The 17,107-nt window shown below is 42.0% G+C and overlaps 1 protein-coding gene across 2 annotated transcripts in view; it reads left to right on the plus strand.

Annotated features, from left to right (window-relative positions):
- The first annotated feature begins 262 nt into the window (after nt 1-262).
- TSPAN5 (tetraspanin 5) overlaps nt 263-17,107 on the plus strand; it is a 181,121-nt gene continuing 164,276 nt past the window's right edge. For both annotated transcript variants that reach the window (XM_050790662.1, XM_050790663.1), the window contains exon 1: nt 263-771. In XM_050790662.1, coding sequence (XP_050646619.1) covers nt 691-771 — 81 coding nt within the window. In that variant the 5' untranslated portion in view covers nt 263-690. The remainder of the gene's footprint in view (nt 772-17,107) is intronic.

Raw genomic sequence — 17,107 nt, forward strand, 5'->3', positions numbered from 1 at the left:
CTCCCTCTCGCCTGCGGTCCTCCACCCTCCCACCCTCTACCTACTCCGCAGCGGCGCTCGGGGTCGGCGGTGCTCGGGGTTGGCCCGAGAAGGGGCGGGGATAAAACGAGCGGTGGAAGGAGGCGGCTACGTGGTGCCACTGCCGCCCGGGAGCGCCCGACCCCGTGCGCGCGCGCGCCTAGCCAAGGCTTGGGCGGCGGGCGGAGCTGCGGGCGGCGCGGGCGGAGGAGCAGCCGGCAGGGCGGGCGGAGCGAGCGGCGGGCGGAGCGAGGGGTGGGAGGGCGCGCGCGAGCGGGCCAGCAAGCAAGCGAGCGGCGTCTCAGCCAGCATCTGCAGCGGCTGCCTTTGCCCGAAGCCCAGGGACTAACCGACGGACCGACCGCTTGGCGCACGGACGCGGGCGCTTGCTTTGTGTTCGGGGCTAGCTTCGGCGAGGCTTGGGCTTGCAGCGCGCGGCTTCCCCGCTCGCTCGCGGCCACCCCGGCTCCAGCGGCCTCGGCGCGCGAGGGGCTGGAGGTGCGGGAGCCGCTCTCCGCCGGTCGGTCCCCGCGCGGCTGAGCCTGGGCCGCCAGCGCTGCGGCCCCCTGCGGCGTCCCTGAGCTCCTGCTTCCCGCCGGGCTGCTCCGAGCAACGGTGCTTCGGGGCTCCAAACTCGGGCTGCCGGGGCAAGTGTCTTCATGAACCCAGAGGATGTCCGGGAAGCACTACAAGGGTCCTGAAGTCAGTTGTTGCATCAAATACTTCATATTTGGCTTCAATGTCATATTTTGGGTAAGTTGGAGCGCTCCTGGGATTCCAACTATTGTGGCCGATCGATTCGCGACGATTTCCCCCACGTTGCTCGTTGCCTTTACTTTTCGCAGCCCCGCAGGCGCTTGCCGGAGCAGCGTAGAGGCATTCGCCTTCCGCCTTTCCAGCTTGCGCGTTGGAGAGATAAACATTTAATCCTTTCGAGGAATGGGAAGAGGTAAAAAGAGAAACCGAGGCGGAAAGGGGGCACCGAGGCCTTCTGGTGGCTTTTTAAGGAACGAATAGCAGGGATGCAGATAAAAGAAAGGGTTCGGCAGTTTGAGAAATGAGCAACCGCACGAATTGGATTTGCTCCGGGTGGGATATGGATGTTGGGCAGAGCGTGGTGTCATAATAGGGAAGGCTAATCGGGCGCAGCCGACCCTGAGGTCCACCTTCTAACAACGATCTGATTGGACGAGGGCTTGGCTCTGTGTTGCCGCGGCTGGTCTGTGCCATGCTCAGCGTGTATCTTCTTGCACCATCTCGGGCTTTGTGTAGGATGCAGATGCCGTGGTATATGGTTCTGTAATGTGCACGTAAATAACGTTTCCTGCACGCTCTCCTCTTTAGCTGGAAAGCGCTCCTTGTGCGTAATGGACTGGCCAGTGGGCGTGCGGGGTAGAGAGATGTATTTATATGTATATATCATTGTCAGGATAATAAGTCACCGTCAACACATATTTCAACGTGCTCGTGCCCCACGTCCTCATTTTTACAGGAGTGACACAGAGCGGGCCGTTTTGGGAAAACCTTTGGAGAAGGAGAAGGTGTGCGAGGCATGTTTCACTGGGGAACCGAGAGAGCAAATGCTTTAACACAAGATTCAAATTATGCTCTGCTTGGGACTGCAATGTGTTGGGCACCTATTGTAATTAGGCTGGGACGCCTGCTCTTTTTGTTTGTTTTGATTCTTTTCTTTGATCTGGCAAACGTGTTCAGCAGCCAGACAAAGAGTTCTCCAGGACAAGGGGAAAACGTTGGTTCGAAGACCATGTTATTTTTCTTCCCCTTCTCATCCCATCTCATCCTCTTCCTCAATGGGCACCCCGTTTTCCATGGAAAGTAAAGATGGTGGCTGTCTGGGTGGGGGATTCTCTAAGTTGCTGTTCAGTGTGAGGTAAACAATGATCCAACTGCAGGATCAATAATTATCCACAGCAGTTTGAACACGGAATGTATTTATTTGGATTCTCCTTTAATTTGGGCTGTTTGCTGTACATATATACATCTGTGAGAATAGTTGTCAATACGGCTCTTCATATTCTTTTTCTTGTACCGCACTCTTTCCAGGTTATTTTATTTTCTGTTTTCCATAATAGTACCTTGCATTGGTCATGTATGCTTTGTGATGGGGAAATGGAAGGGATTGGAGACCACTTTCCGTGGCAGCATGTCATCTGTCTTCAGGACTAATAAAGATAATGAGGGGATACATGAATGGATGTCATATCCGATCATTCCACAGGCAGTTTTTTGCCAGCGTTGTGCATGATTGCCGGGAGCAGTCACCCACCTCCTTGCAAGTAAACACTGCTACAAATACAGGAAGAAGAAATTATTTTCTTTCTTTACCCCTTCTCCGTTTGTGAAAATGTTTTAAAGTGGTGGGTAGTCACGTTTTTGAATAAGATCATCTTATTTGATTGGAACTTGAAACTTTGTGACTTGGAGAGGCACGGACTACCGAACTGGTACTGATTCTTTTTGGGATAGTGAGTTCAGGCCTCTTGTTTCTACTTGAACATTTCTAAAAGTTGCACATTTTAGCTACCCAGCAACAAAAAGCACCCAGGGACTTTCTCTGCCGTTTCCTAGCAGGGAGTGGTAAGGAAGTAAAAGGATTTGGGCCTGTTTCCCTCATAGTTTGCTGTAATTTTGTAGAGTGCACAGAGACAAATTTAGCCCTTTCTATGGATTAGGTTGCAGCAAAACCCCTGGAATTGTAGAGAGCTTCAAAGAATTGCAGAGTGCTTGCATGGAGAAGTTCAGAATAGAGCCGCATCTTTTCTGATTGTGAAGGTCTTCATAAGTGGGTGAGTGAGTATGGGAAGCCTGAAAGGAGACCTAGGCTATGGGACTAAACCAGCTGCCCCAGGCAGAACTGTTAAGTGGATATCTTCGTTATGAGGGCCGTTCACTTAGCCTGCCTCTTGCCTTCCCTTCTTCTCCTCTCTGTGCCCAAAGCCTTTCTCTCAGATACTCCCTCATACCTTTCCTGTCCTGCTCTCTGCTCCAAAATTACCCCATATTTAAATTTCCTGCTTTTTAATACCATGGTCTCTAGTGATGATCAACAGAAAGGCAACCATATGGTTTTGGTTAAAGTAATTCAGACTAAGATGTTAGTGACTGAAAAGCCGGGGTCAGTAGCTTAGCAGCTTGCTTCTGAAAAGTTGCACACTTCTGCTCTCTACAGAGTCACCAACCTGTCTGTGATTGCCAAAAACAGCAGACTCGGTGCTACTCCAATACAGTTATGAAGAGGAGATTGCCAACAGCATGGTTTCCTAATTGTTCATTTTCACACTGAACTGCTAGACTACATTTGACATACACACTGGTGACATTTACAGGTATAGTTCTGGTAAAATAAAATTGAACATATGGTGGCACCAGCACTGAGAGCTTGGTTCTTTTTCTGATCAACAGTTTGGCTCTTTGTTAGTTAACTGCCTGGGCCTCAGTTTCTCAGCTGTTAAACTGAAGGAACTGGACAAGTTATAACGTTCTTTCTAGTTCTTACACAGAATGAGTTTCTTGAGTTCCAGTATGCTGGAGAAGAAAAATAGAGTTTGGCCACGAATATATAACAGAAGTAGTATATGACTCCCAGGACATTTGATAAATTATAGACATTTTCTGTTAGGGAGACGTGTCTGAAGACTAGTTTTATTGCTTTCATTTCTTCCTCAAAGATCCTTTCATTTAAAAAAAAAAAAAGAAAGAAAGAAAAAAAAAAAAAACCAAGGCTGGGCATAGTGGCTCGCACCTGTAATCCCAGCACTTTGGGAGGCTGAGGCGGATGGATCACAAGGTCAGGAAATCAAGACCATCCTGGCCAACATGGTGAAACCTCGTCCCTGTGAAAATACAAAAAATTAGCCGGGCGTGGTGGTGGGTGCCTGTAGTCCCAGCTACTCGGGAGGCTGAGGCAGGGGAATCACTTGAACCCGGGAGGTGGAGACTGCAGTGAGCCGAGATCGCGCCACTGTACTCCAGCCTGGCAACAGAGCAAGACTCCGTCTCAAAAGAACAAAACAAAAAACCTTTCACTAATTTCTTCTTGGATTGTTCAGTTCCTGGTATAGTATCCGTGCTTTTCTCTCCCTACTGTGAATCTCAGATGTAGTCCTGGGAGTCATTAAATATATTTTTATTATTAGAATTACAGCTTCATGTATAAAATCTGAATCCTTTTATATAACAGTTGTAATGGTGTTCTGAGTAACAAAGTCAACATCTTGTACAGATTCCTTTCTCATTAGTTATCACAGGGTGGTGGGGGAAAAACTTGTTTTCTGTGTTATATGTTGGAACAACTCAAGACAGAAGGGGATTGATTTTATTGAGGGTGTCACCGTACTGGGACATTTGTCAGAAAACCCTGAGACTGCTTTGGGTTTAGGGGAGGGAGGAGAAAGAGGGTTTTGTTTTAAAGTCATTTCTTTTGGGTACTGAACCTCACATCCCATCACTCATCATTAATTAGATACTTTGCCCTTTTGGATTCTGGCTCTTGACTGTTTTGGATTCTGGATACTTAACTGTTCTAGGCAAGTAAATTGATCTCAATATTCTGGTTATTTATTGCTACATAACCTCCAAGCTTAGTTGTTTAATACACAGTTGTTTTTTATTATAGCTCACAGTTCTGTGATTTGGCCAGGCTCATCTGGACAGTTCTCACTTGGGGCCTCACACAGTTGCGGTGCGATGTAGTTGGAGTTGGACTTATCTGAAGGCCCTTTGGGGCAGGATGCCCAAGATGGTATACTCATATGACTGGCAACTGATGCTTGCTGGGAGCTTAGCCAGAGTTGTTGCTGGAGCACCTACACGTGGCTTCTTCCTGTCTCTAAGTCTTAAAGAAGCTTCCAGCCAGTTAAGGTTGCACAGAGAACTGTCAGTGCCACTTTTATCTATTCCACTGGTTAAAGCACTCATGCAGATTGCTCAATTTCAAAGGGTGAAGAATTAGAAGCCACCTTTTGATGGAGAAGTGTCAAGGTCACATTGCAGAAGGTCATGTAGGTTGTGGCTATCTTTGAAAAATATAGTCTACTGTATTAAGGCACTGAACCTTAATTTCTTGTTTATAAAGGAAAGATAACATTAATGGTGTTGTAGTTTCAAAGATTCAGTGAGATCATGTTTTACTCAGCATAATATTTCAATATTTAACAAATGGTGAATATCATTATTGTTATTCTCTCCAGATTTTATACTGGTTCCATACAGGGCTATAGAACTTCTAGAATGCCTTAGTCTAGTACTTTGGCATCATTACTACTAGGTAATGATAATACCTTTAAGGTCTGGCAAGAGGATGAGGCAAATGGATTCAATAGATTTTATAGTGACTTGTTAGTAAAAAACTCGATGGAAGCCGTGGAATGATTTGGGAGAACCAAGTCATTTTTCTATTTTCTTTGCTACAAAGGATTAGAAAAGCTTCAGATACTTGAGGCCAAATTTCTCTTTTGATATGCTTTCAGATGTTACATTGTGTCTTTAAGTGCAGGTGTATTCAGGGTTGATGGCAGGATCTTGCCTCTAATTTGCTTCCACGGGGCTTAATTCAGAGAGGAGGGAGACTCAGGAAACTTTGGTGGGGAGGAGGGGCGGGCATCAAGTAGGAAGCCTTATCTTATGATTCACTATAAATTGCAAGATGTTCTGGAATGATGATACATCAGCAGTTTATAAGTCATAATTTTTGTTTTAATTTGCTAGACATCTGTTAGCTTCGATAGCAACCATATGGGAATCTAAATTGCCTTTTGAATTACAGGGAGATGGTAGGAAGAAAGCTAAATATGGTTATGAAAGTGTCATATGGGAAAAGTGTAAGAAAGGTATAAAGTGGGGAAAGTAATTGAATATAGGCTTGCTTAGGCTGGCCACTCCCCCTGTGGGGCAGTATGAAGGCGCAGAAGCGTTCTCACTTGATGATATACTCCACAGACTGAAATGAAGCCAAGTGGGGAGAAGTTGGAAAACCAAATAATGTTTCACCCACCATAAAATTGCCAAAATGTTTCACTTATTTAGATGGGTCACTTTGTTTTAATGTCCACAGTAATAGGTAGTCCCTGGCAAAAGGTGAAAGCAATCTGCATTTTTAACAGAGCTTTTCACTAATGATGTTTTTCTTGTAAGCACCCCACAGAGTCTTCCAAGCATATTATATCTTTGTGACAGATGAAGAAATTGGAGTACAGAGATGTGGAGTAACTTTTGAGGTGTTGAAGAGCATGTCAAGGTTTAGTTTTAGAGTGTTAAGTCTCTTCCGTAATGATAGCCTCAGCTTTTTGGGTGGAGACTTATTTTAGAAGATGCTTGTTATTCTAAAATAAAACATCAAGTAAGTCATTTACATCTGCTCATAATCGAAAAGTGATAAAGTTTTTGCATATGCCATGATTACCACCACCCACAAGCACAAAAGAGTTAGGATGAAAATGTTCTTCAAGAATATGGTGGAATAATTGTAGCCTATTGAAAATTCATAAATGAAAATTGGAGTATTATAGACAGCATTCTTGAATCACATGTTTTTTTCTGTGTGTAATACTGATGACTGTCTTAAAATTTGTAACTTCCAAATCATCATACTCCACTGGATTATAAGGGCTTCAAGTGTGGGGGCTGTCTCACTTTCATAAGCCCAGTTTCTTGCACATTGTCTGAAACACAGTAGATGTTGTAATAAACGTTTGGGCCAGGCATGGTGGCTCACATCTGTAATCCCAACATTTTAGGAGGCTGAGGCTGGAGAATGGCTTGCGCCCAGGAGTTTGAAACCAGCCTGGGTAACATAGTGAGACCCTATCTCTACAAAGAAAAAAAAAAAAGAAAACATTTAAAAATTAGCTGGGTGTGGTGATGCATGCCTGTAGTCCCAGCTACTTGGGAGGCTGAGGTGGGAGGATCACTTGAGCCTGGGAGGTTGAGGCTGCAGCCGCACTCCAGGGTGACAGAACAAGACCCTGTCTCAAAAAAAAAAAAAGTATGTTGAAGGAAAGAATTACAAATCATCAGAAAGTACGTAGGAATCATCTCCTCTAACTTCCTAGTGAAGCATTCTCCGTTGTATCCTGCCGACCTTTCTAAGCATGGATCTGTTTTTGGACCGCTTTAATTGTAGAGTTTCATGTGTTTTCAAACTAGATGTAATCTGTCTCCTCATAATTTCCATCCTCCTAATTTACTGTTCATTTTAAATTTTTATTTGGAAACATCAAACCTATAGGAAAATTGCAAGTGGTAGAGAGAACTTGTTTTTAATCCTGTTTGAGAAAAAGTTGCCAGCATGTTGGCTATCACACAAACAGTTTAGTATGTATTTTCTGTAAACTGAACTATTCTCCTAGATCACCACAGTGCAACCATGAAAGCCAGGGAATTACCAATGATACATTAAACCATTTAATCCTTAGACTTCATCCAAGTTTACCAGTTGCTCCAGTAATGTTTTAAAGCAAAAGAATCCAGGTCAGAACCACACTTTGTATTTAGTTCCATCTTTTTAGTCTCTTTCAGTCCTTCACTATCATGCTGTTGACACTTTTGACAATTATAAGCCAGTTATTTTGTAGAATGCCCCTCAGTTTGTGTTTGTGCCATTTCCACAAGCTTAGATTCAGGCTGTGCATCTTTGGTAGGAATTGTACAGAAATGGTGCTGTGTTCTCATTGTACCCTATCAAGGTGGCATTGATTTCTGTTTGTCCCATTACTGATGATGGTCACTTGATCAAGGTGTTGTCTGCCAGGCAACACCTTGTTTGTAATTTATAAATATTTTATGGCAAATTACATTGAAACTATGTAAATGGCCTATTCCTCATCAAATTTTTAATCTGTTACTTATTTATATCAGTAAGAACTTATGGTCTTCCTTTTTTCAGTGTGTTTTAATGTTACTCTCATCACTTACTTTATTTAAAATGGCCCTAGGTTTGGCCAGTGCAGTCTTTTCACATTGGCTCCTGTGCTCTTTTAACTCCCATCAGTCTTTGAGCACCATCTTGCTCTCTGGCGGAATAAGATGTTCCAAACTCATTTTGTGATTTATTGGTGTCATCTTTTGGATCAGCCATTTCTCCAAGGAGCTTTTGAATGGAGAATGGAATTTAGAAGCCAAGATCTGGTTGCTTGGTGTGCTCATTGCTATTAGGGGTTGCTACTCCATGTATGTATATACACATGTACATCTGTATTTCTGTATCTATGTACTTTTAAAACCATGAGTTTATAGTCATACCTGAAATTCCTGTCTGAAACCACAGGGTTTATTTTTTCCTCTCCATATTTTATAAATGCTTTCTTTGACAGTGAGATTCCTGGTTCCCATTATTCTTAACAGTTTACTTATTTGGTAAATCTCCCCATATGTAACCAGTCTTCTGCACCTGCCACCACTTTTCCTCCTGGGGCTGCCCTCCTCAGCTGTTAGTGCTCTAGCATCCTGTGCCACCACCCCATCCCCATATGGATACCTTTCTCCCTGAGATACCCTGCTCGGGACTTCCACAGCATTCCTCTTCCTACCTTTTTGTAAACAGAGGCCTACCGGATTGGACTGACTACCTAATGGCTTTGAATTTTCAGGAAGGAGAAGGTGAAGAGCCTAGGCTACTCTTGAATGATATAAAATAAGACTTACCTTCCTTCCCGATGGTCCTTCATTATTTTAAAATAGCCATTATATCATTCCTAAACATTCTGTTTTCCACCTTTAAAAGCTCCTAGTTCCTCCTTGTGTTTACACTAATGATGTTTTTATTGTAAGCATCTCAAAGAGTCTTCCAAACATATTATATCTTTGTGACAGATGAAGAAATTGGAGTTCAGAGATGTGGAGTAACTTTTGAGGTGTCGAAGAGCATGTCAGGGTTTGGTTTTAGAGTGTTAGGTCTACATATGCTGTTTCCAGATTGTTCTTTGCCCTGGTCATGGTGCTCTGCCTGGGGTCCCATTTGGACACACCTGTATTAATGCAGCAACCAGAATGAAACACGTTGTTCACAGGCTTTTTAACCATCTGAAGAGCAGCAGGCTCTTGAACTCTCCCTTCAGTCCCTAGGCTATGCTGTGTCTGGTGGCAGAAGCCTCTGCTACTGTCTGGAATTGACTTTGAGTAAGTTACTTTTACAGATTAGCTCCTCAGTTGCTCATCTAAAAGAACTGGGAAAATAATTTTCTGCAAAGTTGTTACCCAGTATTATGAGAGATCATGCATATCAAAGTGCTTCATAAAGGGTAAATCTCTAAATACAAATACTAGTTATTAACCCAGGCTAAACTGCACTTGCTTTTCCTGGCAGCCAAGGCACACTGTTGGCTTGGATTGACTTTTTAGTGAAATAAAACTTTCACTTTTTCAAGTGAACTCTATTAAACCATCCCCCTAAGCGATGTGCCCTAACCCTCCAGTTAATTATTTGAATTTAGATTTAGTTCTGTTTATTTCTCCCATTTAAATGTCTTATTCTGGCCCATTGGATTTCACACTTGCTACCAGCAATCCTAGGCTTCCTTGAGGTGTATGTGGGTGGGTGGGTCTGTACTGGTGGGGTGTGGACTGAGCAGTACCTCTCTTTCCCCCAAGAAAAGCTTGGTTATTAGTTTGATATTTTGGAATACTAAGAAAGATTTTGCTTGAGAAAAGGGGTCCCACCACTTAAGAAAGAAAAGAACCAGTATTCTAGCCTTTAGATATTTTTGAGTCTTGATGGCCAAAGTACGTTTAAAAAAAGAAATTACTGCTCGTGTGGGTTTCTATCTCTTGGAATTTCTTCATGCCTGGGAAGTCCCTCTCATTAACTAGGGGCCACTTCTGTAGGATTTGTAGAGGACTACCTGCTCGCAAACCAGACGTTCCCGATAAGTCCTGCTCTTGCAAACGAAGCTGGGCGTTCCTTCCCTGCAAACAGTGATGACAAAGGAGCCAGCTGCAAACAGCAGACCCTGGGGGTTTGTTTATGTGTAAACATCTTGAAAATCCAGAAAGTCAAGGAAAGGTCAGAAAAACAACAATGTGTCTTGTGACTTGGCAACATTCCACAAACGACTATATAAAATAAAGCGGAGCGTACCATTTGGGGTGGCCGCCATGTTTGTCTTGTCTTGTGTTGTCTTGTGTGTTCATTCCTTTGTTTAGGAAACACGCAGACCCCAACAGGATTAGTTGATATTTCACCCCTTTATGCATGTAGTGTGGCAGCCTGATTAGTAAGTTAGGAAATTAGTAAGTTAGGAAATTCTTCTCACTGGGAGATCTGGTTCAGTAGGTCTGTCCAGGATGGGGCCCTGGAATTTCTGTTAAGAAAAAAATCAAAACTTCCTGCAAGTCATTGTGATGCCCAACCTAGTTTGAGACGCTCTAGCTTATTTTTCTTGGGAAGATGTGGCCTCTCCTTCCCATTGCTCCCTGGAGGGGATGTGTGGGGAGAGCTGGGCGTGGGTGATGTAGAGTGGTGACCATTTCACCAGCACTCGAAGCTACCGTTATTTGCTTATGAGGAAAAAAAAGGTGACCCATTTTATCCCTCAGGGAATATTTTATTAATCCCAAAATGCCAGTTTATTTTTAAACCTGAAAGCCCTAAAAACAAAATGAGAAAAATCTCTTGAAAGAGAACCTCTAGTGCTGCAATTAGTATGCTAACAGTTAACATCATATAGGGCTAGAAGCTAGCCATTTATTCGATAGGCACAGTGAAGAGCTAGACTTCTGGTTCCTTTGCCCTGCTTCTCCTGGACCACTCTGCGTGTGTCAATGCAGTTGAGTAGCTCTAACTACAGACACTTATCAAGAGCAGACCACCCCTCTCCTTCAAAAAAAATCAGCCTCCCCATCCACTGTCCCTGTTCCTTTCAGCCTCCATTTTCTGGGGCTTTCTCGTTGGCCTCCAGCCCTGACTGTGCTCAGTTTGTGGGAGGGGAATTGGTTTCTGCGTCAAGGTCTGCATGACAGGTCGTTGAATTCCCTCTGCTATAATGCTGTAGAGGGGACATTTCTTTTCCCATATCCAAACTTGCAGCACTGTCATGAAGACAGGTGACGGTAAAGCAAATGCAGAAGACCCACACATGATATTTGCTAGTGTTCTTTTTTTTTTTTTTTTTCTTTTGAGACGGAGTCTCGCTCTGTCACCCAGGCTGGAGTGCAGTGGCACGAACTCGGCTCACTGCAAACTCCACCTCCACCCAGGCTGGAGTGCAGTGGCGTCATCTCGGCTCAGTGCAAACTCCGCCTCCCAGGTTCACGCCATTCTCCTGCCTCAGCCTCCCGAGTAGCTGGGACTACAGGTGCCCACCACCACGCCCAGCTAATTTTTAAAATATTTTTAGTAGAGACGGGGTTTCACTGTGTTAGCCAGGATGGTCTCAATCTCCTGACCTCGTGATCTGCCCACCTCGGCCTCCCAAAGTGCTAGGATTACAGGCATGAGCCACCGGTCCGGCCACCACCAGTGTTCTTTAGAAAGCTTCAGTGTGGAATATCCGGGTTATGTGTAGTGTTTTCCTGTTATTTTCTTAACTTTCTTTTTTTCCTTCACCCCCTTTAAAAGAAAGTTAGATCTTTGATTATGGCTGGGTTCCTAAAGTAGAAATCTTGAAAAATACAATTTTGAATAAAACCCTATATTATTTCTCTGAGCTGTTTTACTGGGTCTAACACCAGTCCTTTTTAAAAACAGAAAAACAAACAAACAAAAAAACCACAAAAAAACAAAACAGAAAAGCCAACCAAACAAAACCAAAGCAGAATGGTATACAAACCCTATGGTTAGCACTGTGATATTATCCATATGTACATAGAAGATTGTTAATTATGAATCACAAGGTATAATTTTTAAGTAATGTAATCACTAAGCCCAATTACAAAATGGTATTTTTGTGGATGGCAAAACATCTACAAATGGCAAAACATTTTGGCTCTCTTCATTGGAAGGGGAAAGTGATGTTCTATACCACTTCCAGCTACTATTTACTATTTTGATAGGTATTACAAGGCATAGGGCTCTTTTTACTTGTTGGAAAATTTTTCTAAATTACACTTGGCACTAAGGCTTGAATTTCTAAAAATCTGGAGGGAACAGCTGGTGCTCTAATAAATATTCAGGCCAGCTATTTTAATGTGTTGTACTCAATTAAGTAGTCCTAATAAAAGAGGAATACTTAAGCATTTCTCAAAGCATAATGTTCTGCTTCCAACAAAAATTTCCTCAACTGTTGATATTTCCCCCTAAGCAGCCTTAAAATTTAATTCTACCAAGTAAGTAGTCTAATCACTGATGATGCATTTGATGCCAAAATTAGTTCTGTTTTAAGGTATAGTTGTATCAATATGGCCCAGCCTTTGAACTGGAGACTCCATAGGTCACTGACCTTTTAGAAGAATTCTTTGTGTGGTTCAGTATGAGAGAGTATTGAAAGATTCATCCTAACTTGGGCATTCTGGTACCCTTGTGGTGGGAGGACAGAAAGTCTGCTGTTAAGAAGTTTAGACTTGGAGTGTGTCTGGATTTTTACCCAGCTACGTTCCCAGGCTTGTGACCTTAGACATTACTTGCCCACCTTGCAGTTAAGTCTCCCTTTCATCTGAAAAATGGCACGTTTAGTAGTATTAATATTATTAATAGTAGTATTAAGATAACGTCTATCTTGGAATCATGAGGATTTGAGGAGTTAATGTGTGTAAACTGCTTGGAATAGTCAATAGATATTAGCAATTTTTATACTGTTTTCCTCATTATTTCTTTTGGTTATTTTCCCTTTCAGAATCATTAAAATAATCTTACATTGTAACATATATTTTTTGTTCTCTGTAATATTCTGCCTACATAAGCGCATTCTCAAAATAACTAAAAGGAAAAAAAGATCTAACAAATGTTCACAGTGTTCTTTTCATTGTAATGAGTGGCACGCAGTTCTTATCATGGATACCAGACCATGAATTCGCAACTATTGTTTGTTGTTAATTTTCCCTTTTTTCTTTACCCAGTTACATTCACTATTTTCTTTGCAAAATCAAAGTGTCTCCTATTAGTATTTTGTACTGGGAAGTTGAGTTTCTGATGGATAACTGTGGTGTTAGGCTCAACACCTGCGTGGGGTGGGGAGGCTAGAAACCCTTTATCAACATCTGTTAAGTCTGGGCATTCTGGAACTATCTAGATGGGCTGTAAGTAAGTGTCTTTAGTTCTTTATGGTATCATAAATCCTGCATATTTGGGTCATTTTTTTTTTACTCTGTATTTCAGACAAATTCTTTAGATTATGAAGGTGAAACTTGAGTCAGTGATCCAGATAACTTGGGTTTTCCCCTTATATGTCCTTCCAGCTGATGCAGAGCTAGGATTTTGGATTGAACTACCTGGATCATTGACTAATCATCTTGGTGAATGAGAGACTCACTGGCTTCTCCTCTAGGGCATAATGAGATGCAATGAGAGCTTGTGCTTTTTTTGCCGCCTGTACTGTCCTCTGATACAGAAGACGCAGGCTGTCACATTTCCAAGTTTCATCTTCCATATAACTGGGCTCAGCATTGAGAGGAACGCCAGGGCATGCTAAATTAGTAGGTACAGGGAGCCTTGTCACTCATTCCCATGCAGAAGGCATGCTGAAAACCCCAGCCCTTCAAGGGGAAGTGGGGGATAAAGGGAGAAGTCTAAGTAGAATTTTTACTATAGTTTTTATTAGTAAAAAAGAATGATGTATGTAGCACCGTAGGAACAGAAGCGTATTTAAAGTCATCTCTAGCTTACCAGAAACACCCCTAAAACTGCTGGTTTAGATTCATTAATCAACCTTACAGTCCTCAGATGGGTTGTGACTCCCTGTTGCGTAAACACCAACCATGTTACCTCCTGGTCCTCCTGACCTCCACTAGTTGATTTCAGCGAGTATCAGGACTTAGGTCGCTACCTGATGATCTAAAGCAACAAGTCCAAAAGTTCAGCCATTCGTAAACTACCTGCATGGTTTTGGACAAACTCTTGTGTCACCCCATAGTTTCTCAGATTTTATTATGCATATAAGTAGCATGGGATATGTTGTTCAAATGCGGATTCTGGTTCACTAGGAGTGAGAGGGGCCAAAGATCCAGTATCTTTAACAAATGCCCAGGTGATGCCGATGGCTCTGGCCCACTGATCTCACTTTGAATTGCAAAGATATAGTCTGTCTGAAACAATCTTTTCTTTTAAATTGACTCTGATTTGAAATCTTAAATACATATATTTAAAAAGGAACGTAAAGAGTATCACTATTCAAATGCATATAATGACAATAATATGACTTATTAACTTCTAGGTAGCTGTTGGTGCCTGCTGGTAAGCCTGAGTCAGAGGCCTCTTTTCTTTTGTTATAGTGGAGGTTAACAAGTGTACCAAGTGTTCGACATTCTGGCATCAAATGGAGACTTTCTCCTTAACTAGTCCAGAGATTCAAAGATAATTGAAAAGCAGTGACTTTATATTGAAGGATATTTAATGCCACGTTCTAAAACTGTCTCTTCTGGTACCCCACGTCACTAGGGAATCTCACTTTGGGGAACACTTGTGTTTGAGTAATTTGCAGCAAGGCGTGCATTTATAAACTGAAACCTATTAGTGAGATGGATGGATCCCTAGAGGTAAAATTGTTGGGGAATGTGTTTAAATGTTTGCATACTCCGTGTTCTGTTTTCTGTTGGGAGTGTGGGAAAGAAGAGGGGCATCCCCCATTTCTGAAAAGTTGCTAACTCTAGGCCCAGTGAGTAGTTACATCTTAGTTATGAGAAAGAAAATGCTTTGGGAGATTGTATCTCAGGCTAGCAGGAAGTCAATTTTAAATGCTTAGGAACTGTATCTCAGTGGGCTTCCTCCTCTCCTTTTCCAAGTTGCTATAGGTATTGCTTATGGTCAGCTTTGGAATGAGTCTATTTATGTAATGCATTTTTAAAATAGGGTGCTTTTTATTACAAAAACAATAAGGCAACATCAATATTGCTTTTTTAAAGGAAACTTACCACAATGTTTTCTTTCGGTTCAACTGTGTTGAAAGTGGAAACTCTTCGTCAAGTGCTCCGAGAACAGTGAACAAACACTTTAAAATGAAAAAAATATTTTAGAGTTTCAGTTGTATTCCCCTATGAGGACTTGAAGTTAGCAAACCTTAGTTAATTAACTTGTGAAAGGAAAAATGTTCTGTTACATTAGTGGCTTTTAAGCATTTCTTCTGACTTTACCGGCCTTTCCCCGTTAGGACAACATTTAAAATAAGTGTTTTCAACATACAGAGCAAATACCTTGTGAATAAACATCAATTTCACACAACCAGAAAAAAAAAAAAATCAATAAATCTCCTTTAGGCATTTGAAACACTGTACTTTTAAAGGGAGGAGTTATAATTCAGTAACAGGAAAACTAAGCCCGAAGAAACCAGGCTGTTAGTTTTAGATGTTTTTCAGCATGACCTTACAGAGGCAGAAGACTAGGGCTGGGAACTTGCTGAGGACCTGTTTCGTTATTGGTGCCCTACTTATCCAAGGATGGGCAACAGCTGCCCACAGGGCAACTCCTGTGAGAAAGCCTACTCTGTTTTTGTTTTTAATCTCATAACTGGAATCCTAGTGAAAATAGTGTTTTCTTTGGTACCAAGTTCTTTTGGCTTCGTCTATTGGGTTTTGGAAGAATAAATTGAATGAAGAGCTATCTAGATGATACAACTGTTATGTGGCATTTTCATATTTTTTCCTGACCCTGCAAGATTAATAATTCCTAATATTCTCACTATATGCTTTGAGAGTTTTGCTGTCCAGCGAAGATTTGAAACAATTGCACAAAATTTGAAAATGGTGTTTTACTTGTCATTTTTAAAGATACAGAATCATTATTTTAGAAGTGAAGGGATAGGAGTCTCAAAACAAATTGAAATCTATTTTGTGAAATACATACATATGTATTCCACTTAAATATTGATATAGTTGGTTTTTGAAATATATATTATCAATATATATCCTTGATGCTTATTAAATACTGTTCTTTGTCCTTGGACTTTTTTAAAAAAGTACAGTCATGTATCACTTAACAACAGGGATATGGTCTGAGAAGTGAGTCGTTATGAGATTTCATCATTGTGCAAACATCGTAGAGTATATGACACAAACATACACGGTGTGAAGCCTACTACACACCTAGGCTGTATGGCGTAGCTTGTTGCTCCTGGACCACAGACTTGTATAGCATGTTACGGTAATGAATACTGTAGGCAATTACAACACGATGGCATTTGTGTATCTAAACATACAGAAGGTACAGTAAAAATACAAAGGATAAAAAAATGGTACACCAATGTAGGGCACTTACCATGAATGGAGTTTGCAGGACTGGAAATTGCTCAGGGTGAGTCAGTGAGTCGGTGAGTGAAAGGGAAGGCCTAGAACATTACTGTACACAAATGCAGACTTCATTAACACTATACTTAGGCTACATTAAATTTACAAAAAATGTCTTTCTTCAATAATTAACGTCAGCTGACTGTCACATTTTATTTTATTAACCTTTTTTTAGCTTTTTTACTCTTGTAATAACACTTAGCTTAACACATTGTACAGCTGTATAGAAAGATTTTCTTTATATCCTTAGTCTGTAAGCCTTTTTTTAAAAAAAAAATTTTATTTTTAAAACTTTTTTGTTAAAAACGAAGACAAAAACACACACGTTAACCTAGACCTACACAGGATCAAGATCATCGAGACATCACTAGACAATAGGAATTTTTCAGTTCCATTAGAATCCTATAGGGCCACAGTTGTTCCGTCATTGATTAAAATATCATTACGTAGGCTGGGCGCGGTGGCTCACGCCTGTAATCCCAGCACTTTGGGAGGCCGAGACGGGCGGATCACGCGGTCAGGAGATCGAGACCATCCTGGCGAACACGGTGAAACCCCGTCTCTACTAAAAAAAAATACAAAAAACTAGCCGGGCGAGGTGGCGGGCGCCTGTAGTCCCAGCTACTCGGGAGGCTGAGGCAGGAGAATGGCATGAACCTGGGAGGTGGAGCTCGCAGTGAGCCAAGATCGCGCCACTGCACTC

This window comes from Macaca thibetana, chromosome 5, assembly GCF_024542745.1.
Source record: "Macaca thibetana thibetana isolate TM-01 chromosome 5, ASM2454274v1, whole genome shotgun sequence".
Taxonomy (NCBI): domain Eukaryota; kingdom Metazoa; phylum Chordata; class Mammalia; order Primates; family Cercopithecidae; genus Macaca; species Macaca thibetana.